The sequence below is a fragment of the Taudactylus pleione genome, unplaced genomic scaffold, assembly GCF_031769625.1.
Source record: "Taudactylus pleione unplaced genomic scaffold, aTauple2 ptg000040l, whole genome shotgun sequence".
NCBI classification, from domain to species: domain Eukaryota; kingdom Metazoa; phylum Chordata; class Amphibia; order Anura; family Myobatrachidae; genus Taudactylus; species Taudactylus pleione.
The window spans coordinates 12,865,897-12,892,041 of NW_028284442.1; the positions used below are offsets into that span (position 1 = coordinate 12,865,897).

The following is a 26,145-nucleotide window of genomic DNA, read 5'->3' on the forward strand; positions in this document are numbered from 1 at the left end:
AGACGATGTGCCCGATATGTTGTTCGATCCGGTCGGATCGGACAACATATCGTTTAGCGTGTACCCGGCATTACAGTACCATTGATTTTATTAGGCTGTGCTTATTTAGATCTGGATTTTACGATTGTCTAAGAGGTTGTCCATCATATAGTTAGGATCCCTTTGTCAACTGGTTTTAACTCGTTTTATTCCCCCACATTTCTCATCTAGCAGTACAGTCATCCATACAGTGCTGACGGAACTGAAAGCGGTAGGCCAGGTGGTAAAACATGTTTACTGGTTTTGTTGAGTGGTGGGCCCAGGATTATCAGACTCTGTATGCTTGCATCTTTGAAGAGTTGAACTCTGCAGCATATGGTATATGTGTATCTGACTTATCACAGATCAGGTGGGTTACATTTCTGCATTAATTAAAGTTATAATCATTTGTATGGTAACTGACATTGCTGGCGAATTCAGGTCAGAAAGTGGTAAATATGTTGGTTAAAATGTGGTTTATGACATGATGGGTTGAGGAAGGCATTGGGCTCCATTGTATCTTATCACTACTATTTATAAAATAATAAACATGAATGTACACTTAATTAGATGTTTTAAAGCAATTAGAATTTTTAGGTTTGGATGACAGGCAAAAATATGAGATATGGTAAGAACTCACCCTTGTTATCTCTATTTCTACGAAGTCCATAGGGTTCCACAGGATACCTTGGGGTATAGGTGATGACGTCAGTCTTCAGGCACCACAGAGTTAAAGTTTTCAGCCTCCCAGGATGCATCTGGGTCCTTCTCCTATACCCCACCCCCGGGCCAAGGCATCTCAGTTACGTCACAAGCCATAGGCCGGAGGAGGAGAAGAAAGAGAGAGAATAAAAAATCTGGACACTCACAAGAATCACATTCTCACCATAGGGAGACGGAAAAACCGGTGACCAGAATAAAGCCCATCTGCAGTACAGGTGCGACAGTCCTGTGGAACCCTATGGACTTCGTAGAAATAGAGATAACAAGGGTAAGTTCTTACCATATCTCATATTTTCTACTTCAGGGTCCATAGGGTATCCACAGGGTACCTCGGGGATGTCCCAAAGTAATATCCTTTAAGGGTGGGGACGCTCCTGTGCTGAGAGGAGAATCCGCAGCCCGAAGGAAGCATCCTGAGAGGCAAAAGGGTCAAAAGCGTAATACCTCACAAAGGTATGGACAGAAGACTACGTAGCAGCCTTGCAGATCTGAACTGCAGAGGCACCACGTCTAGCTGCCCACGAAGGACCCACAGACCTAGTGGAATGAGCCCTCACCAAGGAGGGAACTGGAAGACCTTCATGAAGATAAGCTTCTGAAATTGCCATACGAATCCAGCCTGCCAAAGTCTACTTTGAAGCAGGCCAACCCTTTTTACGGAAGCCATAGAGGACAAACAAGGCGTCCGACTTCCTAAAAGAAGAAGTGCTGTCAACATAAATTCTCAATGCCCGCACAACATCCCAAGTGGCGTCACCCACTGAAAATCCAGGTGAATTGAAAGCCGGCACAACAATTTCTTCATTGATGTGAAAACTCAATGAAGGAATCCCGGACGAGTGCGAAACACGGCCCTATTCCTATGAAAAATCAGAAAAAGGGGGTCTACAAGAGAGAACCCCTAAATCCGAAACCCTTCTGGCCGAGGCAATGGCCAGTAGGAATATGGTTTTAGCTGTAAGCCATTTAAAGTCCACTGAGTCCAGTGGTTCAAACTGCGGTCCCTGGAGAACTCTCAGGACCACAGCCCAATTACAAGGCGCCACCGGTGGAACAAAAGGTGGCTGAATGCGAAGAACACCTCGCATAAAGGTGTGCACATCAGAGAGCGCAGCAATCCTACGATGAAACCAGACTCACAGGGCAGACACCTGCACTTTCAGAGAAGCCAGGCGAAGCCCATGATCCAGTCCAGCCTGTAGGAAAACCAACACCCTAGACAGGCGGAACTCCCTAAGGGAATACCCTCTAGGTCTACACCACCGGAAGAAAGTATGCCACACACGATGGTAGATTCTTGCCGAGGAAGGTTTACGAGCTCTTAGTATGGTTTGCACCACGGAGCTAGAAAAACCCTCTGGACCTTAGTATGACCGTTTCAACAGCCACCCCGAGTCAGGTCCGGGTGAAGACAAGGACCCTGTGACACCAGATTCGGTCGTAATGGTAACCTCAGAGGAACGTCTACTGACAGACTCTGGAGGTCGGAGAACCAGTGCCGTCTGGGTCACTCGGGAGCTATCAACAGTAGCGTACCTCCTTCTTGATTTGAATTTCCGTATTACCCGTGGAAGAAGGGAAAACGGAGGGAAAAGGTAGGCAAACTGGAACGTCTACTGGACGGACAGGGCATACACCAGAGACGCCTTTTCATCTCTTGTTCGAGACCCGTACAACGGCAACTTGTTGTTGTGCCGGGACGCCATGAGGTCTATCTCTGGAAGACCCCACTTGTCCACCAGACTCTGAAAGACGTCCTGGTGTAAAGACCACTCTCCCAGATGCACGTCCTGCCTGCTGAGAAAATCCGCTTCCCAGTTGAGGACTCCCAGGATGAACACTGCCGATAATGCTGGGAGATTGCGCTCCACCCAGACCAGAATACGGAACACTTCTGCGAGTGCTGCTCGACTTTGGGTTCCTCCTTGCTGGTTTAAATAGGCCACCATGGTGGCGTTGTCCGATGGGACCTGCACAGGGTGACCCTGGAGAACCGGCTGTGCCAGCTGGAGAGCTCTTGACACCACATGGAGCTTCAAAATGTTTATTGGAAGCTCCGCTTCCGCCCGAGTCCACCTGCCCTGAAACAAGTGTGGACCCGTGACAGCTCCCCAGCCCCGGAGACTGGCGTCCGTTGTTAACAGGACCCAGTTTGCCACCCAGAATGGGCGACCCTTGTTGAAGTGGGTCGTCTGCAAACACCAGGTTAGAGACAGGCGAACGTCCGGAGTGAGCCCCATCGTCTGGGACTTGAGACACTTAGGCAATCCATTCCATCTGGACCGGATCAATAGCAGCAGAGGTCTGGAGTGAAATTGGGCGTACTCCACCATGTCGAATACCGACACCATTGAGCCCAATAACCTCATTGCCGAGTGTATCGACACTCGACGATACTGCAGACAACTGCACACCCTCAACTACAAAGCAAGGATCTTTTCCTCCGTCACAAAGATCCACTGCCGCCTGGAGTCCAATAAGGCCCCGAGGTGCAGGATCCTCTGAGACGGGGTGAGAGTGGACCTCTGCCAGTTTGTCAACCAGCCGTGACGTTGCAGTACCGCAATCGGCAGATCCCGATGGTGTAAAAGAAGCTCTGGAGACCCCACTATCAACAGGAGGTTGTCCAGATAAAGCAACAGTCGGACTCCCTGCGTCTGCAGGAGAGCCGCCATGACCGCCATGACCTTGGTCAATACCCGTGGAGCAGTCACCAGGCCAAAAGGCAGTGCCCGGAACTGGAAATGTTCATTGCAGATTGCCAATCTGAGGAACTGCTGATGGCGCAAAAGAATAGGGACATGCAGGTAAGCGTCCTGGATATCCAATGACACCATGTAGTCCCCAGGTTCCAGTGCCAGAATAATGGACCGCAGGATCTCCATCCGAAACAGAGGCACCCTCAAGGACTCATTGAGGGCCTAACAGGCACTGAAACTCCAGCCTGGAGCATAGTGTGCAAAACCTTCCGCAGTTCCAAGGCTGTGCTCCGGTCTAGCGGAAGGCCTGTGGTAAAGAACCGGGATGGAGGCCTGTGCCGAAAGGAGAGGGCATACCCGTGAGAGACCACCTCCTGAACCCAAGTGTCTGTCGTAGTCCTCGACCAGCACTGGGCGAACTGAAGCAGGCGCCCCCCACTTGGGGTCCCCCAAAGGGAGGCCTGGACCGTCAGGCCGCAGGTTTGTTATGGACCTAGGAGCCAGACGTCTGGTACTCCAGACCTGTTTCTTGGGTTCGGACAATTTCTTGGTCCCAGCCTGCTGTGGAAAGGACTGTACTTTAGGCCTCCCTTGGGCCCTGTGAGGCCGAAAGGACGACCCACCAGCACTAGAAGGAATCGTAGCAGACGTAAGACATGCAGATTTTGCTGCTGCCAATGTAGCTACTATTTTGTCCAGATCTGGACCAAATAGTACCTGTCCAGACCTGCTAATCCCTTTTTGGAATCCGCATCCGCTTTCCAAGAAAGCAACCATAAGGTGCGACGAGCTGCCACGGCTGCAGAGGAGATCCTGAAGGTGAGCATCCAAATATCTAAGGCCGCTTCATTAATGTAAGTGGCCTAGTCTCGGAGATTGCCCACCAACTCGGTCTGTTCAGCCGAACAGTCAGAGTCCAAAGACGCCTCCAAATTATCCGCCCAGCGCTCCATAGCTCTGGCTACCCAACACACGGCCAGAGCCGGTCTGGATGATTCCCTGCAAGGGAATAAACGGATTTGAGGCAGATCTCCACCTTGCGGTCAGTGACATCCTTCAAGGATGACATCGAAGGCATAGGCAACGTGGCACTTTTGACTAGGCGTGTGACATGTGAATCCACTTGCGTAGGGGATTCCCACTTAGAAAAATAATTGACCACAAACGGATAAGCCACGGCTAAGCGCCTCTGGGGCTGAAACCGTTTACCTGGATTTTTCCACGCCTCCTCTAAATGATCCACTAATTGATCAGAAAGAGGGAACACCGTAGCCTCACCCTTAATATCCTTAAAAAGGCATATATGAATGTGGCCACCAAAGGATCAATATCCTCAATAACTAAAGCCGAGCGGACCGCTCGGATAAGACCAGGGATATACACCTTGGACTTAGCGTCCGGCACTTTGGTACGGAGAGGCTCTTGGTCAAATAGATCCAGAATCTCCCCATCATCTGACGTCTCATCGTCATCCCCATAAGGAGCAGATAAAGACGCCACCGGCCGTTTATGAGGCCGCAACACAGACTCCCGCTGTAAAACATCGGACAAATGCTGAACCGATGTAGTTAGAGTATTAACCCATGCAGGCTCCGGAGAAACCTGGGAAGGGACAGGGAGACTGTGGGGTACCATCAATTGTCTCGGGAACTCCCGCATGGGTGACGACACCACTGACTGCTGGGACAAACCCGTCTGGGTAAACGCAGGTGGCGGAGCTAGTTGGCCCACAAGGGTTGTAAGCGCCTTAGCGAAACAAGCCCAGGGAGGTTTCTGTACCGGGACCATAATCGGCCGTGACAGTGCCAGGCACTGGGGACATAACCCCTCCGCGTTACCCTCCCCCTCCGCTATTGGTACCTTACATTTAGTACACATGAGCTGGAGAGGAAAGTCAGTCTCAGACATGATGGTAAGTATGTGACACTCACACCTATACGTATTGGTATAGTGTGAATAACGCCCTGCGCACCGCAAGGGCTTTGAGCAGAGCAAGATCAGGGACAGTAATAAGGCTGACAGTAGAAAGTGAAAGTACAGACAGCAGGCTAGCAGATTAGTCACATACAATGCAGAAGAAACAAATCCCTGCACTATTAGCGCTGGTTCTCAACTACTCAGACCCTCAGGCTGGTAGGGACTCAGCGCTGCATACACTGACCTGTGACAAACAGAGGAGAGGTATGCTGGTGGACCCAGACCGCAATGCCACCGCTCACAGGCTTCCAGCAGCGTTCACCATGCTTCAAAGATGGCCACCGAGGAGCAGAGGATGAAGGAGGCCGGCCTGGGGGAGGAGCGTTGACACACTATGGCCAATCAGACAGAGCAGAGAGGCTGTGTGCAGCAGGGGAGGCGCCAGCTGTGAGACAGGGAAAGCGCGCTCCCCTGGCATGCATTTATCCCCTGGGATGCCACAGCGCATGCCGCTCAGCAGCGGCCCGCTGTCCCCAGGGGGTAGTGGAAGCGCAGGTTGGTCGCCTGGCTCCACGCTGCAGCCAGTCCCCAGGGAGCCCCCTGCCTGGGGACTCAGGACCATGTGATCAGCGGGGACCCACCGCGGGACCCCGCTGCTTACCTGCTATCCCCTGGGATCCGGCCATGGTCCAAGACATCTGGGGGCACCGCTAGCCGTGACCCCAGATGTCTACCAGCATCCCTGGATCAGTACCGGCGTTCTGGTACCGGCGGGGTGTAGGGGAGACGGCATGGACATCAGTACTGACTGTCCATGCTATATTCCCAGATGTGCAGCCAGCGCTGCCTTTAAAAGAAACTTCAGTGGCTCTTCATAGCCCCCCTCTGCACAGTGCCTCCGACTCCGGCCAGGCACCGACGAAAACTGAGATGCCTTGGCCCGGGGGCGGAGTATAGGAGAGGGACCCAGATGCATCCTGGGAGGCTGAAAACTTTAACTCTGTGGTGCCTGAAGACTGACGTCATCACCTATACCCCAAGGTATCCTGTGGATACCCTATGGACCCTGAAGTAGAAAGATAAAATAACCAATTCTGACCAACCTCTACCTTTCCTTTAGTTTGATTGCTGTACACTTTTGTAAACTTCTACCTGATCCCACTGATTAGTGGAAGATTGTCTTATATGTACAAGTTAAATGTAATCAAGTGCTGTGATATTTAAAATTCTTAATTATTAGAGCAACAGTAGTGATGATCAAAATCATGGCTATTAGTATCAGCAGTGCTCATCATCTGATACATTGTCAAATTATTTTTTATTCTACTTGCTCCGCTGTATGAATGATGAGAACTGGAGGCATCATATGTTTGTTTAAGGAACACTTACCTTTCCTCTAATTTCCTCTGTACTGTTCAGCAATATCAAACCAGAACTTTTTTGTCTAGATTGCAGGTCAGCGGGGGAATTCTGATTCAAAAACAAGTCATCAGCTGTCAACCCTGGAACGTAAGCAAACAATTTAAAGAGGTTATAAACTAAAATAATCTCAGTATCTACTATTACATGTCATTCTGCACAGATTACCTCTGGAGTTTAATAATAAATCACCATTTTATGAACCAGAGATTAAGACTTTTGTATTCCTCAGAACACATTTGTAACCTGCAGTGGAGAATATTTATGGAAGCTGTCTGAAAATAATGTCATTTTTGCAGAAATGGCTGGTTTGCCAAGTGAACAGCAAATATTATTCCATGTGAAAGTGACCCTGGTGATCATGTTGTTGTGCTTAGGGCCGTGGTTCCCAAACTGTGCGTCGCGGCACCCTGGGGTGCCTCGGGACACTTGCAGGGATGCATCAGGTTGGTGGTCAAATCAAATTATTTATGGTCAATGTAATATAAATATGTGCAAAAACAGAAGCACAAACCTGTCCACTACTATGGCCCGTATTCATTTGAGGCGAAAAGTCCGGATCCGCGATACTTTTTCGCCTATTTTGAGTTTCCTCAGTATTCAATTTGGAAGACTTTTCGCCTAGGCGGAAAGTCAATGCAATGTAATAGGCGAAAAAGTTTTGCCTATGATTAGCAGGCGGAAAAAAGTGCAGAATTGCGGTTTTGGTGTACAACATTGCGGGAACCCTTGTGCAGCCTTAAGACAGTCTCCTAAAGGTAAACTGCAACAAAAAAAAAAAGTTTAAAAATATTTTGGGGGTAAAAAAAAAATAAAAAAATAGGAGAACAAAGTGCCAAACTATCTAAATTAATTCAGGTCGGGTCCCCATGTATTCGGTGGATGTTTTCTTCATTGCAGGGACAAGCGGCAGGTGGAATTTTGCAGATTTTTAAAAATAACTTTAGGGACTTAAAAAAATGCTTACCCCCATTTTCATGTACCCCAAATTTGATAGGAATAGTTATTTCTCCCCCCAAAAAAATCTAAGTGCTATTCTTTACCACTTCTTCATAGCTGCAAAATTGCACCTTGTGTGGCTATTACAAACCCGACTTCCTTCAGCAGGCAAAAATGGGGGTACCCATTGTGATCCCCCATATCTGGACATAATTTTTTTTCATAAATGGGGTGAAGGGTCATTTAAAAAAAAAACAGGGATCATTTTTCAATTACCTATAGCAGGTGAAAAAAAGTGCAGATGTGGGGTTTAGGGGTGCAGGCTTAAAAAAATAGCCTGCACCTTTGGGAATGCCCCTTTAAAACGAAATGTGCAAAAAAATATTAAAAAAAAAAAAATCAGGACATCCCCCAAAAAAAAATGTTTTTAAATTTTGGGGTGAAAAAAAAAAAAAAAATAGGGAAACAAAATGCCAAACTAACGAAATTAATTCCAGTGGGGTCCCCAATTATGTGGCAGGTGTTTTTTTCATTGCACAGAGTAGCGGCAGCTGTATTTTTGAATAATTTTTAAAATTACCTTTAGGGACTTAAAAATATGCTTACCCCCATTTTCATGTACCCCAAATTTGATGGGACCACTTTTAAAAACGAAAAAATAAAAGTGCTCTTCTGCATCACTTCTTCAATGTCAGGAAAAATAACCACCAGCCGCATCTATTTAAAAAGCCAACTTTCTTCTGCAGGCAAAAAAGAGGGTACCCATAGTGATCCCCGAGGTCTGGACATCTTTAGGGGGGACCTACAATTATTTCCCGAAAATTCCCGTATTTTTTCACCGATCCAAGTTTCGCCTGTTCCTGATTTCGCCTACTTGGGAATTGAATAAGGGGAATAGCGGGCATGTGCGCGATACTTTTCCGCCTGGAAAACAGGCGAAGGAGGCGAAAAGTCCAGCAGGCGAAAAGTCTGGACTTTTCACCTCAAATTGAATACGGGCCTAAACAACCAAACCTAAGGATAACAGGCAAGCACAATTTACTTCACTGTACTACTTCACTACATTTTTTTTGAATTTCTCAATAACAAACTTTTGGCTTAGGGGGTGCCATGAAAACAATTCTGAAGCACTAGATCGCCGAGATTCAAAAAAGTTTGGGAACCACTGGCTTAGGGTATAGAGCAGGTAAAAAAAAACAAAAAAAAACAAACACTTTTTTACATTTCTTTCTTCCATGAATATCACGATTACAATTTTATATATGTTATGCACATACATAAACATGTGGATTTTTTTAGGCATACATTCACACAATTTGAACTTTAGATTTTGTACTTTCATTTTTTTATGGATTTATTGATTAGATAGACAGATAGATAGATAGATAGATAGATAGATAGATAGATAGATAGATAGATAGATAGATAGATATTGCTCTATTTCCTCAGGGGTTTAATGAAAAAAAAAAAAAAAGCCTATAAGATTCTATTATTGATGCATACTAACAGCTTAAGCTGGGTACACACTTAAGGTGCATACACACGTAACGATTTGTGTATCCAACGATTTTCGTTAACGATTTCCCTTCAGATATTCCCTTGAAAAATAGAACGATTTTGTCAAGTATTTCATCAACAATGATGGCTGTGCTTGGCTGAAATCATCATGTAGGATAGTCAGAATGGGCGATGAATAATAACTGTCAACTACAAACGGGAGCGCGCATTGGTAGTTGTCGTTCAACGTTTTGGCTCTGAAACTGGACGATTTTTTGAACGACTGAACGATATCGTAAACGACCAATCGTTGAAAAATCGTTCCGTGTGTACGCACCTTTAGAGATCCATTGCAACGATATACCATGTGGATCGCATAGTGTGTACCCCTAATCACTCATGTCCAACACATCGCGGCGTCCTCCACTGCATCGTGCAGTATGTAGGGACGGTGCGATGCAACATGAGGTCCCGTCGCTAGGTACAAACATTGTGTAGTGTGTACCTAGCATAAATATCACAGCATTGGGAGTAGAATTACTAAGGCCAGAGTGAGAGTTTAATAAAAATGGCCAATCCAAACTACAATCTTTAATGAATGCAAGCTTAAGATGGGTAAAACCATTGTTTACAAAAGCAAAGATTTCTATACTGAAGCAAATATGTATACAAGCAAAGTTCTATAGCAGGGAACTGTGTGCCTGATTCAGAGGTGGATGCTAATGCAATTTTCACGCAGATCGAACGATTATTTGCCATCACACATTCGTATAAGCCGCACTGCGCATGCGCAGCAATCACATTGACATTGGGGACGTACAGTGGATCCCATCACAAAGTGACTGACAAGTTGTCAGCGTTTGGGGGTGGTAACGGGGAGTGGTAAGAAAAACACAGGCGTATCTGCATTAGCGTCCAACTCTGAATTGGGCCCTGTGTCTCCACCTTCTTATATTAAGAAAATGTAACAGAAAATGATACAGGGATCTAACTTGACCATAGACTATAGTGTATATAATTTCTAAAAATCCAGATGTTGTATATTGTGACTAAGGAAAAACACGAGCTCGAAGACAAATATAAGATTGGAATATCAAAGCATCAGTTTTGCTTTAGAAGAGTGATATAGCAGTTTTCTCTCTTTGTGTATGTTTTTTCAATTTGCACATAAAACAATGTGCCAACATGTTAGCCCATGATGTAGTATGCAAAGGTATTTGGAGAGGTTTGGGCTTAGTGTTTGTTCTGCAGAAAGAACAATGAAAACGGAAACGTGTCCTATAGCATAACATTTCCTAGAAAGAAAAAGGTCACTGTGGTGTCTTTACCCATTATAAGTGATAGCTTTGTAAAGGACAATTATTCACAATGGCAAATTGAAGACCATATATACGCGTGACCAAGCAGCGCTGGCTTTTTATAGTTACTGTACATATGGTTCACAGGACGGTTCTTTTACAATCTATTTCCACTAATAATTTGCAGACTATCACTGTACTATGCGCTTTAGCAATCTACAAATCATTTCCATTTTCCCATCACTTCTCACTGGAAGACATTCAATATATTATGTAGAAGATCAAACACCTGGCAACTAGAATTTACAAGACAACTCGATATATTTAGGTTTTCTATATGCCCCAGATTTCCATGGACCGTTACTAATGTGTCACTTGAAAGAATGCTTACTTCTCTGGAATTCATTGATCATTTAGGATTAGCATAACTGGTACAAAGAATATATTTACTGTTTTACTGCATTTGAGATTCAAAAGGCAGCAACAGGTGGCCTCAATGCACTGATAAAACAAAACACAACATGTGTACTTGTTTTCTACATACTGTAACCCCTTCAATACAGCAATGTAATTATTATATAATATATATAATACATTATTCTACAAACTACTGGATGTCAGATAACGTGGAGGTTTCCTATTCAATATCCATGTGGGGCAATCCATTCTCACTATTTAAAACATTTTCTTAAGAAATTATTGGGTTGATGTATCAAGCAGTGAAAAAGTGTGGAGAAGTGGACCAGTGGAGAAGTTGCCCATAGCAACCAATCAGCTTTGAAGTAGCATTCATCAACTAGACTCTATAAAATAAACAGGAATGAGCTGATTCTCCACGCTTTTCACTACTTGATACATAAACCCCTTTTTGAAAAAAGTTGTAGCAGACAAAACTTCACCAGAAGAATTTGGGACTTCCCGATTGGTAAAAAGAGAAGAGCAATATTATTACAGACTATTGAAAGGCTTAAGGATACATTACCACCTGGTTCAGCAAACTTTTAATTTCACCACTTTATAATGGTTACAGAGGGAGTAACCGGGAGGATTAATCAGAAGCTGGACGTTACCTCCCTCCTCGTACTCACACAACCCGGGTTTTTGCAAAGTACTTCAAGTCTTGGAAAGGGTGTAAATTTTACCCTGCCTTGCAGTACACCTATAAATGTAGCGTATAGGTTTTTTATGTATTTGTCTACTATTTATATTAGGACTTGCATGTGCTCTATAAAGTTATAGCACAATTGCATTAATTTTGTTCTTCGTTGGGGCTGCATTCAAATCAATTCTGATTTAAATTATCAGGGCCTTTGTGGACATAAGTGAGGCCGAATATGAATATGAGTCTAAGCTGCCATACTGCACCTTGGCAGGGATAAAAATGTGTTATTATCACCCATAAAGTTCAATAAAAATGACTTTGGCTTTCCGAAGAAATTACTATTGAACAAAACCTGCTCGAGATGGGAGTCCTCTCGTTTTATTCAGCAAGGTGACAAATTAGTAATATTTCAATAATTGTCCTCCTTTAAACTGTTGATAATTAAATAATTTATCGATTTGTTCAAAAACATTTAGGGCCTGATTCAAAGGTGCTGCAATGCCGATGTTCACGTAATAGAGCTATAATTTGCAACTGTGCATGTGCAGAAATTCAGAAAACCCCTATGGCCCATGCATTACACAGTGTATGCACTAAGATGCAGCTGCGATCGGGACAGACAGTATCAGAAATGGGAAGGCAAAGCAATGGGCATTCTTGGGTGGTGATTAGAGAAGTGATGTCTCGTGGACGTGATATTGGTGTGTCAGTGAAAGCGGCTGCATTCCCAAACATATAGCTGCAGCCACAGAAACCATAGTCAGACGGAGAAACTGCTCCAACCATAGGGCTGGTGCAAGTGTCGATGGTGTGCGAGATGGGGCACAGATGGTGGAGTCTAGAGAATCACAGACAGTATTGCAGCACGCAGAGGGACTGAAAGTGGGTGTCTCAGTCCATGCACATTCAGATGCTGGCTACTATACCAGGGGAGGCAGATCATTTGCGCATTATGGCAGCCACCACTCCAGCAACAGACACAAGAGCGCATGCAGCAGCGTCCACCTCTGTATAAGGCCCTTAGTGTTCTTCCACACAGAAAACCTCAGGTTAGCTTGTAAAAACAGAGAAAATGTTACGGTTATGCAACAGCGACATTGAAATATCTATCTGCTTACCAAGAGACGCAGCTCTTTTTCCTTTCTCTTGAGCCAGTTTGCGAATTTGCTGTTTAAGTTCAATTCTTTCCTCCTCTAGTCGTTCAATCTGACAAAACATAAGTTTTATTAAACAGATTTAGGCCTTACAGTTATCTAACTTCCATAATGCTCCTAGGGTATGCTTTATTATTTAAATAGTATACACATGTAAAACAAAAGTCTCTTTTGTCCCTGGTTATTAACACAGAAACAACCTGGAATATAGAGTCTTACAGCTGTTCAATTTTATTAAATTTCATCAGTGTAAGAGATGGAACCATTACTAGTTTTCCAAGGTGCTGGGATAATGGAGCAGTAAGTGATTCACTGCAAAGATTATCCAGTAAAAGCCTCCAAACACGATAGTCACATGCTGCCTGATACAAGAATAGTATGGTCTCCTGTCAGAATTATGTTATTGATCATAAGATATTGTGCAACATTAAACCATGTGTGATGTTAAATGTAGGGACCTGTAAATGAGCCTGTATGTACAATGTCCAGCTGGTGGGGTTATTTGGGTTGCAGAAAGATGCCATTTGGACGGAGACAGGCAGAATTTTTTGCAAAGTCTATTCTCACTGACAGGGGTAAATTTACTAAGATTCATGTTAATCCGAGATTGCTATCTCGGAGACCAGCGCGAGGATGGAGGCGAGTATAAGATCTTTTATTCAGGTACATCCAAACAGATTCTACATGGGAGAAGTGGACGTGAACATCTGGCAGCAGGTATGCGTGAGTGAGGTAGGTGTGTAATAAATTTATACTATCTACGGTGTGTGTGGTGTCTTTTTTTAACTATTTATTTTACAGTGGGGGTACGGGTGCTGGCCGCCTGCTGGCACTTGTAGTTCCACAAGTGCCAAAGGGCAGGCATGCTGGCACTTGTAGTTCCACTGTAAAATACAATAGTTTAATACTATTTAACACTTTATTACCCCCCGTACCCACCGCTTCAGGGGTGCGGGGAAAAGCCCCAGGCTTCAGACCAAGCCTGGGGTTTTGGGAGAGGGGGGACCCCTTTTTTGGGGGGTCCCCACCTCCCCTGAGATCCTCGGCTTGGGGTGAGAATGCTTTGGCCATGGAGACCAGGTAATAGAGTCTCCTGGCTGTGACATTACACCCCTGGCAGTTTGGGTCCGATGCTGGTTTTAAATATAGGGGGACCCCTATGCATTTTTCCCCCTATATTTAAAACCAGCACTGGCAATGCAGGTGCTGGTTCCTAAATTTGGGTGGGGGGTCCCCACGTCAATTTATTTAATAAATGAACCCCTAAAAGATAAAAAAAAAACAAGCAGCCTGCACATATTTCACAGACATGTGTAGGCTGCTTGTTCGGGAGAGTAGGTAGGGTAGGGAACTCGGGGCTTCAACATGGACAGGATCCATCAAATACACCATCAATCAAAACGATCCTGTCAAAACCGGGAGCTTGGTAAATTCACAATTTTTTAAGTGAAAAAAACGGCCGTTTTTGATCGCTCCTACCTGATTTGAAAAACGGGACAAATTGGGACCAACACAAATCTTAGTAAATTTACAGAGTTGATTGAAAAGTTAGATAAATGGCAATTGCATGGTCTGTTGTATATTCTGATAAATTAGGATGAAGCTCAATAGTCAAGTTAAGACAAGTGAACCTTTATGAAGCTGGTCTGGAGACAGTCACAACTTCCATGATCAGATCATAAAAGAGCAAATAATTATGACCTTGTAAAGAGGTCAGGCAATAAGCTCTCTATTCTGTAAGAAAGGAGAGTCCTGGCTAAGTTGCATATACACTAAAAATGACCAGTGATTACAAGAGAAGGGGACCACAGAGGGGGATAGCGCTACATTATATGCCATGACCATCAAACAAGTTTTGTTTTAGCTCAGGGGCCAATTGAAGATTGAGGTTTTGATCACACCTTTCTGACAGCCCATGCCAGCAGAAACCAAACTTTGTAAATGTGCTACTTTCTGTATTTTATTCTTATTATATGTTAAGAGAGTTTTGAGAATTTATATTCTTTGTATGACAATTTATTACAACAGTTATTTGTACTTAAGTATAGTGAAAATATTCCCATATTAAATAATACATTTAATATTGCCCTCAGTATATGTTCTCATAATGTCACGTGTTGAAAAGGCAACCGTTATGAAAATTATCATAAAAATATTTAAATGTTCAGTGATGGCCATTGAACTTGCATTCTGTGTGGAGAATATATTGGGCAGCCTAGTTTTCCCATTTACTCATCCTTGCCCTCCTGGTCCTCACGCATTCCTCTTGGGCAGATTTTTCAAAAATCTTGTGCTGCAGGGCACTTCCCACAGTTGCGAGATTTCTGATTTGCAATTAGGCGCTAGGTTTTTATTCTTTCATGCGCTTCTCAAACATTTTTTTAGCACTTTCAGCCCAAGTCCAATTCCTCCTAAAATTGTTATTTTAAGGAAATATTGTCTGAGCTTGCTTGAACCCCTTGGACCCACCCCCACCTGACCAGTTAAGCAATTGGAAGTTTCCAATTAGCTTAGTTAGTCCAATACTGACATGTCCTTACTGGTTGTTAAAAACAATAATGACTTCAAATTACCCCCAAATCATATTTTTTGTTAATTTCTGCACCCCAAATTGTGTGCAGAAAGGAGAGGTATGGGCAAGAAACAGAGACCAAGAGCCTGACAAGCAGGACACAGCCTCAAGGAGAAGAATACGGCACATCTTGAGTGCCCAGTGGGTGTGATGGTGGTGGACAGCTGTCCAAGTCAAAGGGGCAGCGTTGGAAAGGTAGAGTACACGTGCATGATCAAAAAGCATTGTATAGACTAGACTATAGACAGCCTCTAGGGCCAGTCAAACCTCCAGAACTAATTCGAACACTAAATAGGAAAACAGTGCTCAAACGCCAGGCCCAAAAGGTGTAAAAAAAAAAACATGACAAAACAACAGTAAGAAGAGCATAACAAATATAGAGCCTATAATTAGGCTGGGACAAATAACAGACAACTTATGAATGTACAGAACTCCCTCACGAGATAAGTTACAAAAAGTAAAAAAAAAAAAAAAGTGAAAGAAAAAAAAAAAAAGAGAAAAGAAAAATAGAGAGAAAAAGAAAAAAATTAAAAAAGGTAAAATAGGGACCAACATCAACTACAAAAGGGATTATAGAGGAGGGAGAGAACTAAGAAATTAGAAGGAAGACATGGTAACACTCGAGACCTTCAAGAGTTCAACTCAGTTTGAGGGAGAAATTATAAAAACAAAGTAGAACTGCATACACAGTAACATTTCAACAGAGAAAATTAAGAGACAGAACTCCAGAGTGTGTATAAATCATGGTCTCACTCCAAGTGTTCAGGTCTTGTACCAGAGAGGCGATGGAGGGCTTTGAGAAGATGTGGAGGCAGAAGTCACTGATAACGGAGGCCCTAGAGCAGGTGTTCCCTACCACGGTCCTCAAGGCACACTAACAGTCCAGGTTTTAAGGATAGCCATACTTGAGCACAGGTGTCTTAATTAGTACCTCAGTTATTTTGATGTAACCATCTGTGCTCAATCATGGATATCACTAAAACCAGGACTGTTAGTGTGCCTTGAGGACCGAGGTTGGGAAACACTGCCCTAGAGGAATGACAACACTCTGGATCATGGCAAATACCTCTTTAGGCAATTTCACTCTGTAGGAGGTATCTCCATGATAGACCAGCAGACAAAAAGGGTATCACACAATAAAGAACATTTCTGCAAGGTGAAGGGAGATCTGGAGGTTATGACCTGAGTAGGACAATACCGGAATGTTGCTGAAAGAGGCCAATAACTTTTTCTTGGTGAAGAAGTAATCCAAGCACACAAGAACATCTCTAGGAGGTTGGTCAAAAAGTGGTTTGGGTCATAAGGCATTGTGGGGCAAAATCGAAGATGAAGTTCACAGGGAAAGAGACAGGGAGACATTGGCGGAACAGTACCACAGATATCAACGATTCAGGAATATTCTCTAACTTTTTCTGACGTGAGTGGTTTTCAGTGTCCTCCATATGCTCTTTCATGAATTCTAGTTCTTGGCGAACAGAGGAAAGCTCTTACTCCAATGACTCCTGATAACTGTAGATAATGTCCTCTTTCTGTTCAAGGGAGTGCAAACTGGTTCCCAGGAATGCTATCTCCATTTTGAGGCTCTGTATGATAGCAAATATTTAGAATTGGATGGTGGACTCAATGAGACACATCAGTTCTAGGGCAAATGATTCCAGAAGGTGCCGCGCCGTCAGTTTCTGAGTCAGGGGAAAAGAAGAAAAGCCAGAAGATTGCTCAGTTGGAGGAGCTCTCTCTCTTTTTCACAAATATGGAGGGGGATGAGGGAAAAGTAGATTTCTTGTGCCTGTGCAACACCGTGCCAATAACTGAGGAAAATATGTGCCAGATATGAAAGAAGCAACAGTCAAAGTAAATGCTTATATCCCGTGACTCTCCTAATCGCTCAGGTTCATGCAGTCATGGCTTGCCAGACTGAACAATAGCTGATGTCATAGGGGCGAAATAAAGGGGATGGCCATCCAGAGTTGCTATACAGAAAGATAGCTAAGTGCCCAGGATAACGACCTGCTCCATGGGGGTTCAACGTTTCTACTAATGAAGACAGTTGCAAGGATCCGCTTATATAGTTCTCAGAGCAGGTATCCAAAGAGTGAGTAGGGAGGAGGGCAGTGCCAGGTTGGAAAATTAGGGGACGCACAGGGAGTGAGGAGCTAAAATAACGCAGTCCAAGTTTCAAGAGAATCCTGAATAAAGCAGGCATCCACCAGATTTGAGAGACACTCCAGCAGTCCCCAGGAATTCTGTACTACACGCAGCACGCAGGAGTGAAGAAGGAGCCTAGAGAATGGGAAGTATTCAAACTTACAGAAGTCTGAAGGGTGAGATCATCTAGGAACCCAGCGGAATCCAAAACTGCAGTGATGGAGGCAGCATTGCCCCATCCTCGGACGGATTGTAGAAGCAACAGGGACGAGCAGGAGAGCATAAAGGTTAACACTGAGGTAAAGGGGCACATCCACTAGCAGAATGTGAAACCACTGCACGATTACGACATTGTAAGGCTCTGAGGGCCATCAGCAGAAGGTCCAGCCACACAAAGTCTGAGATGGCAATGGACACAATGAGGAGGGCTGGCGTGGAGCGTGAGGAGTCAGCTCAAAGGCTGGTCCTTATGTTAGGTAAGCCGACAACGGGACAACAAGCCACCAAAGCTCTTGCTCAGAAAAGCAAATTATGTGCTGTGTGACTGAGCACAGTTAAAAACACATCCGCCAACTAGGGCTGCCATACCCACCTAAACAGTGCTATTTTACAGCAGGACACATGATTTTGTCATTTTTGTTGTTGATTGTTTTTATTGGATTTTATTTACACTGGAGTAGTTAGAGACTTATTTTAGCCCACATGACATAGTATATATACAGTGCATCTGGAAAGTATTCACAGCGCTTCACTTTTCCACATTTTGTTATGTTACAGCCTTATTACAAAATGGAATACATTAATTTTTCTCCTCAAAATTCTACACACAATACCCCATAATGACAACGTTTAAAAAGTTTTTTTTGAGATTTTTGCAAATTTAATAAAAAAAAAAAAAAACTACTAAGAAATCACATGTATATAAGTATTCACAGCCTTTGCTCAATACTTTGTTGATGCACCTTTGGCAGCAATTACTGCCTAAAGTCTTTTTGAATAGGATTTCACAAGCTTGGCACACCTATCTTTGGGCAGTTTTGTCCATTCCTCTTTGCAGCACCTCTTAAGCTCCATCAGGTTGGATGGGAAGCGTCGGTGCACAACCATTTTCAGATCTCTCCAGAGATGTTCAATCGGATTCAAGTCTGGGCTCTGGCTGGGCCACTCAAGGACATTCACAGAGTTGTCCTGAAGCCACTCCTTTGATATCTTGGCTGTGTGCTTAGGGTCGTTGTCCTGCTGAAAGATTAACCGTCGCCCCAGTCTGAGGTCAAGAGCGCTCTGGAGTAGGTTTTCATCCAAGATGTCTCTGTACATGCTGCATTCATCTTTCACTCTATCCTGACTAGTCTCCCAGTTCCTGCCACTGAAAAACATCCTCACAAGCATGACGCTGCCACCACCATGCTTCACTGTAGGAATGGTATTGGCCTGGTGATTAGTGGTGCCTGGTTTCCTCCAAACATAACGCCTGACATTGACGCCAAAGAGTTCAATCTTTTGTTTCTCATGGTCTGAGAGTTCTTCAGGTGCATTTTGGAAAACTCCAGGTGGGCTGCCATGTGCTTTTTACTAAGGAGTGGCTTCTGTCTGGCCACTCTACCATACAGTCCTGATTGGTGGATTGCTGCAGAGATGGCTGTCCTTCTGGAAGGTTCTCCTCTCTCCACAAAGGAATGCTGTAGCTCTGACAGAGTAACCATCGGGTTCTTGGTCACCTCCCTGACTAGGGCCCTTATCCCATGATAGCTCAGTTTAGAAAGGCCGGCCAACTCTATGAAGAGTCCTGGTGGTTCCGAACTTCTTCCATTTTACGGATGATGGAGGCCACTGTGCTCATTGGGACCTTCAAAAGCAGCAGATATTTTTCTGTACTCTTCCCCAGATTTGTGCCTTGAGACAATCCTGTCTCGGAGGTCTACAGACAATTCCTTGGACTTCATGCTTGGTTTGTGCTCTGACATGCACTGTCAAGTGTGGGGCCTTATATAGACAGGTGTATGCCTTTCAAAATCATGTCCAAACACTGAATTTGCCACAGGTAGACTCCAATTAAGCTGTAGGAACATCTCAAGGATGATCAGTGGAAACAGGATGCACCTGAGCTCAATTTTGCGTTCTATGGCAAAGGCTGTAAATACTTATGTACATGTGATTTCTTAGGCTTTTTTTTTTTTATTAAATTTGCAAAAACCTTAAAAAAACTTTTTACATGTTGTCATTATGGGGTATTGTGTTTAGAATTTTGGAGGACAAAAATTAATGTATTCCATTTTGGAATAAGGCTGTAACATAACAAAATGTGGAAAAAGTGAAGTGCCGTGAATACTTTCTGGATGAAATATATAATATATATACATATACATACACACACACACACACACACACACACAGTATATATACACAACCAATAAGCTGTACATAGTTCTTCAGAGTTGGCAACTCAAGAACAATTACCAGTTTTATCTTGGCACACATTAGCTAGTCATGCATGAAACCACTAGATAAGCAGACACAAAGTCTTACCTCTTTTAAAAGAATCTGATTTTCAGCTCTGTACTGTTGTTGTTTGAGTGTTTTCACATTTTTAAATTCTGTCAGATCAATTACAGTTTTGGGATCAAGACCTTAAGGAATACATGTATAAAACACATAAATGAAAGTGCTGTACTTAATCAGTAACAAAAACTTACTGACATTTCCCAGACATATGATAATACACAGTAAAGCTTTCTGGAGCAACAGTGATTCAAGGATACTAGCAAAGTGAAAAGTACTTATATCCAACAATACGATGGGTACTTCAAGAAATTAAAAAAAAAAAATAGTGTGACATTTCAGGCGCAGAGCTCTGCAGCTTATAGGAATGAGTAAAAATTCTATCACCTTAGTTGGACCATGAATACATATGCAGAAAAATAAACAAATCCCACCAAAGCGCTAAGTAAATATATATAAAAAACTCAAATAGAAAAGGACTAAATAATAGTATTCACTATGTATTCAAAACATAAATTACCCCTGACATGGGGAATAATGAAACACAATAATAAATGGCACACAATCAGTGATAATAATTCCACTTGGTATATGCAGGAAATAACAATAAATGGCAATTCATTTATTTATAAATATAAAACGATTAGGAACACTTACCCAGTGGCAGAGCACTGTGACCCCTGGGTAACCGGTCTTAGGGTAATCCGGAATCTCCCAAGGGGTCAGATGCAGGGTGCCAATGCTCAAGGCATGCCTTGAGAAAGACCTCCACAGGTCAAAACGTATCTGCGCTGGAGGCATGCACAGACAACATACCAGGAGCCAAGAACATCCCCACATAAGCATTGGGATTTGTTTATTTTTCTGCATATTTCAAGAACTAAGCAACTAAATGAGAAAGAAGTGGGTGTGGAAAATTTCCTGAAACAAAATATCCAAAGTCTCTATAAGTAGTGCGCACTTTGGAAGTGTCCTGGACTCTTTCATGCTCCAGAAAACTTTAAAAATGGACAAGGATGACTTTTGTTTTTTAAATATTTTTAAAAAAATCCTGCATTTGATGTTACAACTTTTAAGGCTTTATAGATCGACAATCGAATATGGCACCATTCAAAAGATTACAAATCGCTGAAAAATGATTAATGAAAGTAAAACCAGGTACTTTATTACATTAGAAAAACATATATTAGATATATAATAAAAAAATAATAACAAAGGTTGTAAATGTATTTTCTCTTTCATCCTATGGGGGGCATTGGAACACTGGGGTATAATGAGGCATAGGTTTACAATTAGCACTAAAAGTGTAAACATCTCCCCCTCTAATACCCCAGCTTGTTTCTGAAGCAGCCTTATACTGGCTTTGTCAGGGCTAGTCAGGGCTAGGATCGCAGCCTCAGCAGTCTAAAAGGACTCCTTTTCTCTTAAATAGGCTGGGGAACACTGAAGAGTGGGATTGTAGGTTGGGGCTGGAGCTGGCACTTAATGAAACTTTAGCTTTAAATTCTAAATTCCTCTCCCTGCAATCACACAATTCCAGTACTTCTTTAAAAAGAGAGAAGTAGCAGGAACCCCATGAGACTGTTTAGAACAACCAACAAAACCAGTAAGGAAAAGAAAAAAAAGACGGTCAAGAGCCAAATCCTAGCATGACTGAGCGTGAGGGAGGGATCGCAGTGTTCCCCAGCCTGCTTAAGAGAAAAGGATTCAACAGTAAGTTGACCAAAAATCCTATTCTCTCTTGCAGCAAGGCTGGGGAACACTGGACAATGGGACGTTCAGTAACCGCCCCCAGGGGAGGGACATCTCAGGCTGCCTAACCGAAGAAATGTGAAACCAAAATGGGTGCCACCAGAGGCAAAAAACCTGAAAACATAAAATTGATAAAACGTGCGGACAGGGGACCAGGTAGCCACACAACGGACCTGTGCTGCTGAAGTCCCACGTCATGCTGCCCATAAGATTACCGCCCTAGCGGAAGGCGCCGACACCCGGTCTGGTGGAGGTTGCCCCACACCAGAATAGGCTTGAGTGATTTGCAAGGTTCTGAGTAGCTGGCCAACCATGTTCATGCGCGTCAAAGAACCTGCAGAGAACAGTGCGCCAAGAAGACGTGTCCAAGGAAATCTGCAGAGCTCAGCACAACTAGCAGAGACAGATCATCCCAGTCCTGGGAATTCGCAGAAGGTAGAAGAACTGGAAGGACAATATCATGTAAGTACAAGGAAGAAACAAGTGTCGGCTGGAACGTAAAACCTGTACGGAGCACCGCACAATCTTCATGGAAGACAAGAGGAGGCGTCTTGCAAACCCTAAACAAGGAACTATGCCTTGGGAAGGCAATATCCATAAGGAAGACCAGCTTCCAAGCAACTAGATTGAGATTCACTGAACGCAACAATTCCAATGGAGCCTGTGTGAGAGCTAGATTAAGATTCCACAACTCCACCTGCGGATGAAAAGGTGGCTAAATACACAGCACACCCTGTAAAAATGGTTTGGACCCTCGGAAGAATAGCCAGACGCCGCTGGAAAGAAAATGACAGGGCCAAAGCCTGCATAGTCGCAAGACGAATTCATCAACCAGCCTCCAAACCCTCCAGAAAGGAAGGCCAAGAAATGTGAGAGGTGAACACTTGTAACGGATACACCACAAGCTTGAGATGGTAATGGTGTCCACTACCTAGAACGGACCACCGAAAGAGAAAAATAAACAACGCCTTGGTGGCGGACCTCAGAGATCCAATATGGAACCATAGCGACGGATGCCAAGCAAACGGTCTGTGAACCAGAGCAACCACCATACCATTTGCAAGCGTACTGGGTAGAGAAAGAGAGAGAGACATTCCATTAGGCCCTAGGAGCAGTGTCCCCAGAATGGAGAGTGGTACTATAAAAACTGCCCCTGGAAATCAAACCCCTGCCGGGGAAGAATTGGTTAGTGTCAGACTGACTTCCTAAGGATGCACCACCTCGTAGGAGGAACGAATACCTGGAGACGTGGACCCCGCTGTTAGGAACGGCCACCGGAAGATAAATTATTCGCCGAACGGTGGGGCATATCTAGTTTTAGATAAACGAAAACGTCCTTACCAACAGAAGATATCGTTAAGGAACAATTCAATAACCCCAAAGGATAGCATAAACCTTAGCATGTGAAACATCTAATGGAGCCCTGGAGGGAGGAAGACGTCACCAAGACCACCTGCACCTTGCACAGCAGAGGGTATCCAGAAAATATTAGCCAAATGAGGGGAACCTGTCGGAAATCCGGATGTCACACGCTGCAAAGGATGGAGCCAGAGCAGGACATACCATGGCTGGGAACTTAGCCCTATGGAGGGAAAGAAGCTGTCAAAAGATGAGGGAATACCCAAGTCTGAATTGGTCTCCCTGTAAAGCACGACCAGCTTCACTAGGACGGACACAGACCTGCTGAGAGTCGGTGCCCACACAGGTCCCACCCTGGAGGACACCACACACCAGATGCATGCTCGGCATCAGGCTCTATATACCCAAGGCCCCGCTCGTGCAAAAGCATGTTACCCTGGGCATGAGAGAAAACATTGTCCAAAACACAGTAAACTCCTTGCATACAAACTCCACACAGTTAGGGCTGTAGCGGGAATCGAACCACAGTGCGACGAGGCAGTGACACTAACCATTACACCGCATGTGCTGCCCATGCTAACCAAAATGAGCAGATGTGCTTAACTTAAGTCAAATTAATAGGCAGAATTGAAAGACAGCTAGTACACAGGCAGGTAATACAATTATAAGTGTGCAGAACTTATCCTTCCAGGAGCCAACTGCAAGGGAGCAGAGTTGAGCATTCTTTGCTCCCCAAACCTGGAGTACTTCCCAGTGGGGAAAACTCAGGGCAAGCCTGGCTCACCCGGGCAGCCTGATCATATGAGAGGGGAGCCACCGCAGAAAACTCTCCAAGATGGTAGCCACTATCTGGGACCGCACCCTCCGCCGGTCCACGGGCCCAGACGGTCTCTCCTAGAGACTGAAGTGCTCTGTGGGGGGTCCGCCGGTGCGCTCCCCCGTATCACAGCTCCCGCAGCAGCCTGCACTCAAACAGTGCACTGCTACAAGTAGAAGACTAGAATTGTGGGATTGCAGGGGGGAGGAGTTTAGGATTAAAAGCTACAGGTTCGTTAAGTGCCAGCTCCAGCCCCAACCTACAATCCTATTTGTCCAGTGTTTCCCAGCCTTGCTGCAAGAGAAATTGGAATTTTAGTTAAATATATTCTTGGTCCAGAAAGCCAATGAATTTTCTAGGTCCATTTTTAACCTGAAACACTAAAACATCCAGCTTCAAGGCAGACAGGTTAAATATGGTGTCAGTACTAAACTGCATGGAACAGAATGAGTTCTTGGTGTCCACGGATATCAAAGATATGTACTTGCAAATTCTAATCTGGGAACGACACCAGTGACTTCTCAAGTTTGCATTAGAATTACATAATTTTCAATTTTGGACCATACTTTTCCATCTGACAACAGTACTGAGAGTGTTCACAATGATCATAGCACTGATGGCTGCCCTTCTGAGACATGATCTCATTATTGCTGCGGGTTAATTATGAGAAAGCAAACTTGACATCTTCCCTGTGGAGTTCCCTGAGACTGCTGTTCGACTCATGACAGCAGAAGGTGTTTTTGCCAAAGGACTAGTGAAGGCCAAAGAACTAATGACTAGAGAAGTATCTGTTAGCTATTATTTTGGTGTTCATCCCTGGAGTAGGAAACTGGAAAGCAGTCTTTTCCCATTAGCAATACCTTACACCCCAGGATATGGTCACTTCATCTGCATGTTTTTCACCAGATGGTCGAAAGATAGTAGCCAGATATGGACATGATCACATCTCTATTGAACCACAAGGTGGAAGGCTTCTGCTCAAGAACAAAGTAACCGGAGACATTGATGATAGACACCATGCATGATACCTTATAATTTTATCTGATTTGCCTGTTCCCTTACCTGTTAACCTTTCTGGTAAATGCCTCTGTGAGTACTAACGAAGGTAAACCAAAATAAGGCATTTAGGCGATTGTGGTAGAATCATACTTGTCTAGAATGTTGTGGTACATGGACATTCTGAATACGGCAGTGGGGACATTGTGGTGTCTGCCTCTAAGACAAGGTACCTTTCATTACCAAGATTTAGCATGGCTGGATTTATCAGAGTGGTTGTTGAAGCAGTTATCCTTAATGCTAAGGTTGCTCTAACCAGGTGTTTGAGTCCATGCTTCAATCCAGAAAGCAAATATTGGACAATTATCATCACACTATGTGGAAAACTTACATCTTCTGGAGTTCTGGTTTCCTACCTCTTCTTTTCAGTTGGCCCATCTACTAGGATGCGTGCACGGGTCCCGGATGGCCGTTTCAGATTTAGCTCTCTTAAGGTTCAGGTTTGGCCTTCACAATTTTTTATTTTGAAACCGATGTAACCGATGCAGATCATAAACACAGAATGAAAAACAAGGGTTACAGGGTCCAAGGCCTCTGTGTAAAAGTGGAAGAACATATAGTGCAGTTCAAGTTAACCTGTAACCTCTTCCAAACCAGGTTCTGGGGGAAGAGGTTGGAGGGGGCTCACAGAATAGGCACAGGGAATAGATTTAAACATTGGTAAAGGAGACAGTTATTGTTCTACTAAACGAAACTCATAGGGGTAGTTAATGCAGTGGGGGTCAGGACTGGGCAGGTGGGAGTAAATTAAGTAAGAGGGCGATGATGAGACTGTTTAAGCCAGGGTGCCCACACTTGATCAAAGTACTCCAGTCTATCATTGAGGTAGTAAGTAATAATCCCCATGAACTCCACATGGCAAATACTATTTTTAACAGCTGAGAGGGATGTTTCTGTTTTTTTCCAGTGGGACACAATCAAAGATTTAGCTGATACTAGGACATGTTGGATTACATTTTTTGAATGTCATGATAGATCTTGGGAGGAAATGAGAGAAGAAAAGTCAATGGATCCTAGAGATTGGAGCTTCCAATAAGGAGCCTATCCCAAACTAGCACCAAATAGATGCTTGGGATCTCAATCTGGTGCTGACAGCTTTACAGAATCCTCCTTTCATACCTTTGAATTCGGTGGAGTTAAAAATCCTTTAGACAGCTTTTTCTTTTAGTTATCTTCAGG

The 26,145-nt window shown here is 44.0% G+C and overlaps 1 protein-coding gene across 1 annotated transcript in view; it reads right to left on the reverse strand.

Annotated features, from left to right (window-relative positions):
* CEP290 (centrosomal protein 290) overlaps nucleotides 1-26,145 on the reverse strand; it is a 186,737-nt gene that overhangs the window by 123,355 nt on the left and 37,237 nt on the right. The window contains exons 15-17 of the mRNA XM_088454395.1: nucleotides 20,010-20,110; nucleotides 12,731-12,818; nucleotides 6,747-6,859 (exon numbers count right to left, since the gene is read on the reverse strand). Of these exons, the coding sequence (XP_088310521.1) occupies nucleotides 6,747-6,859; nucleotides 12,731-12,818; nucleotides 20,010-20,110 (302 nt within the window). The remainder of the gene's footprint in view (nucleotides 1-6,746; nucleotides 6,860-12,730; nucleotides 12,819-20,009; nucleotides 20,111-26,145) is intronic.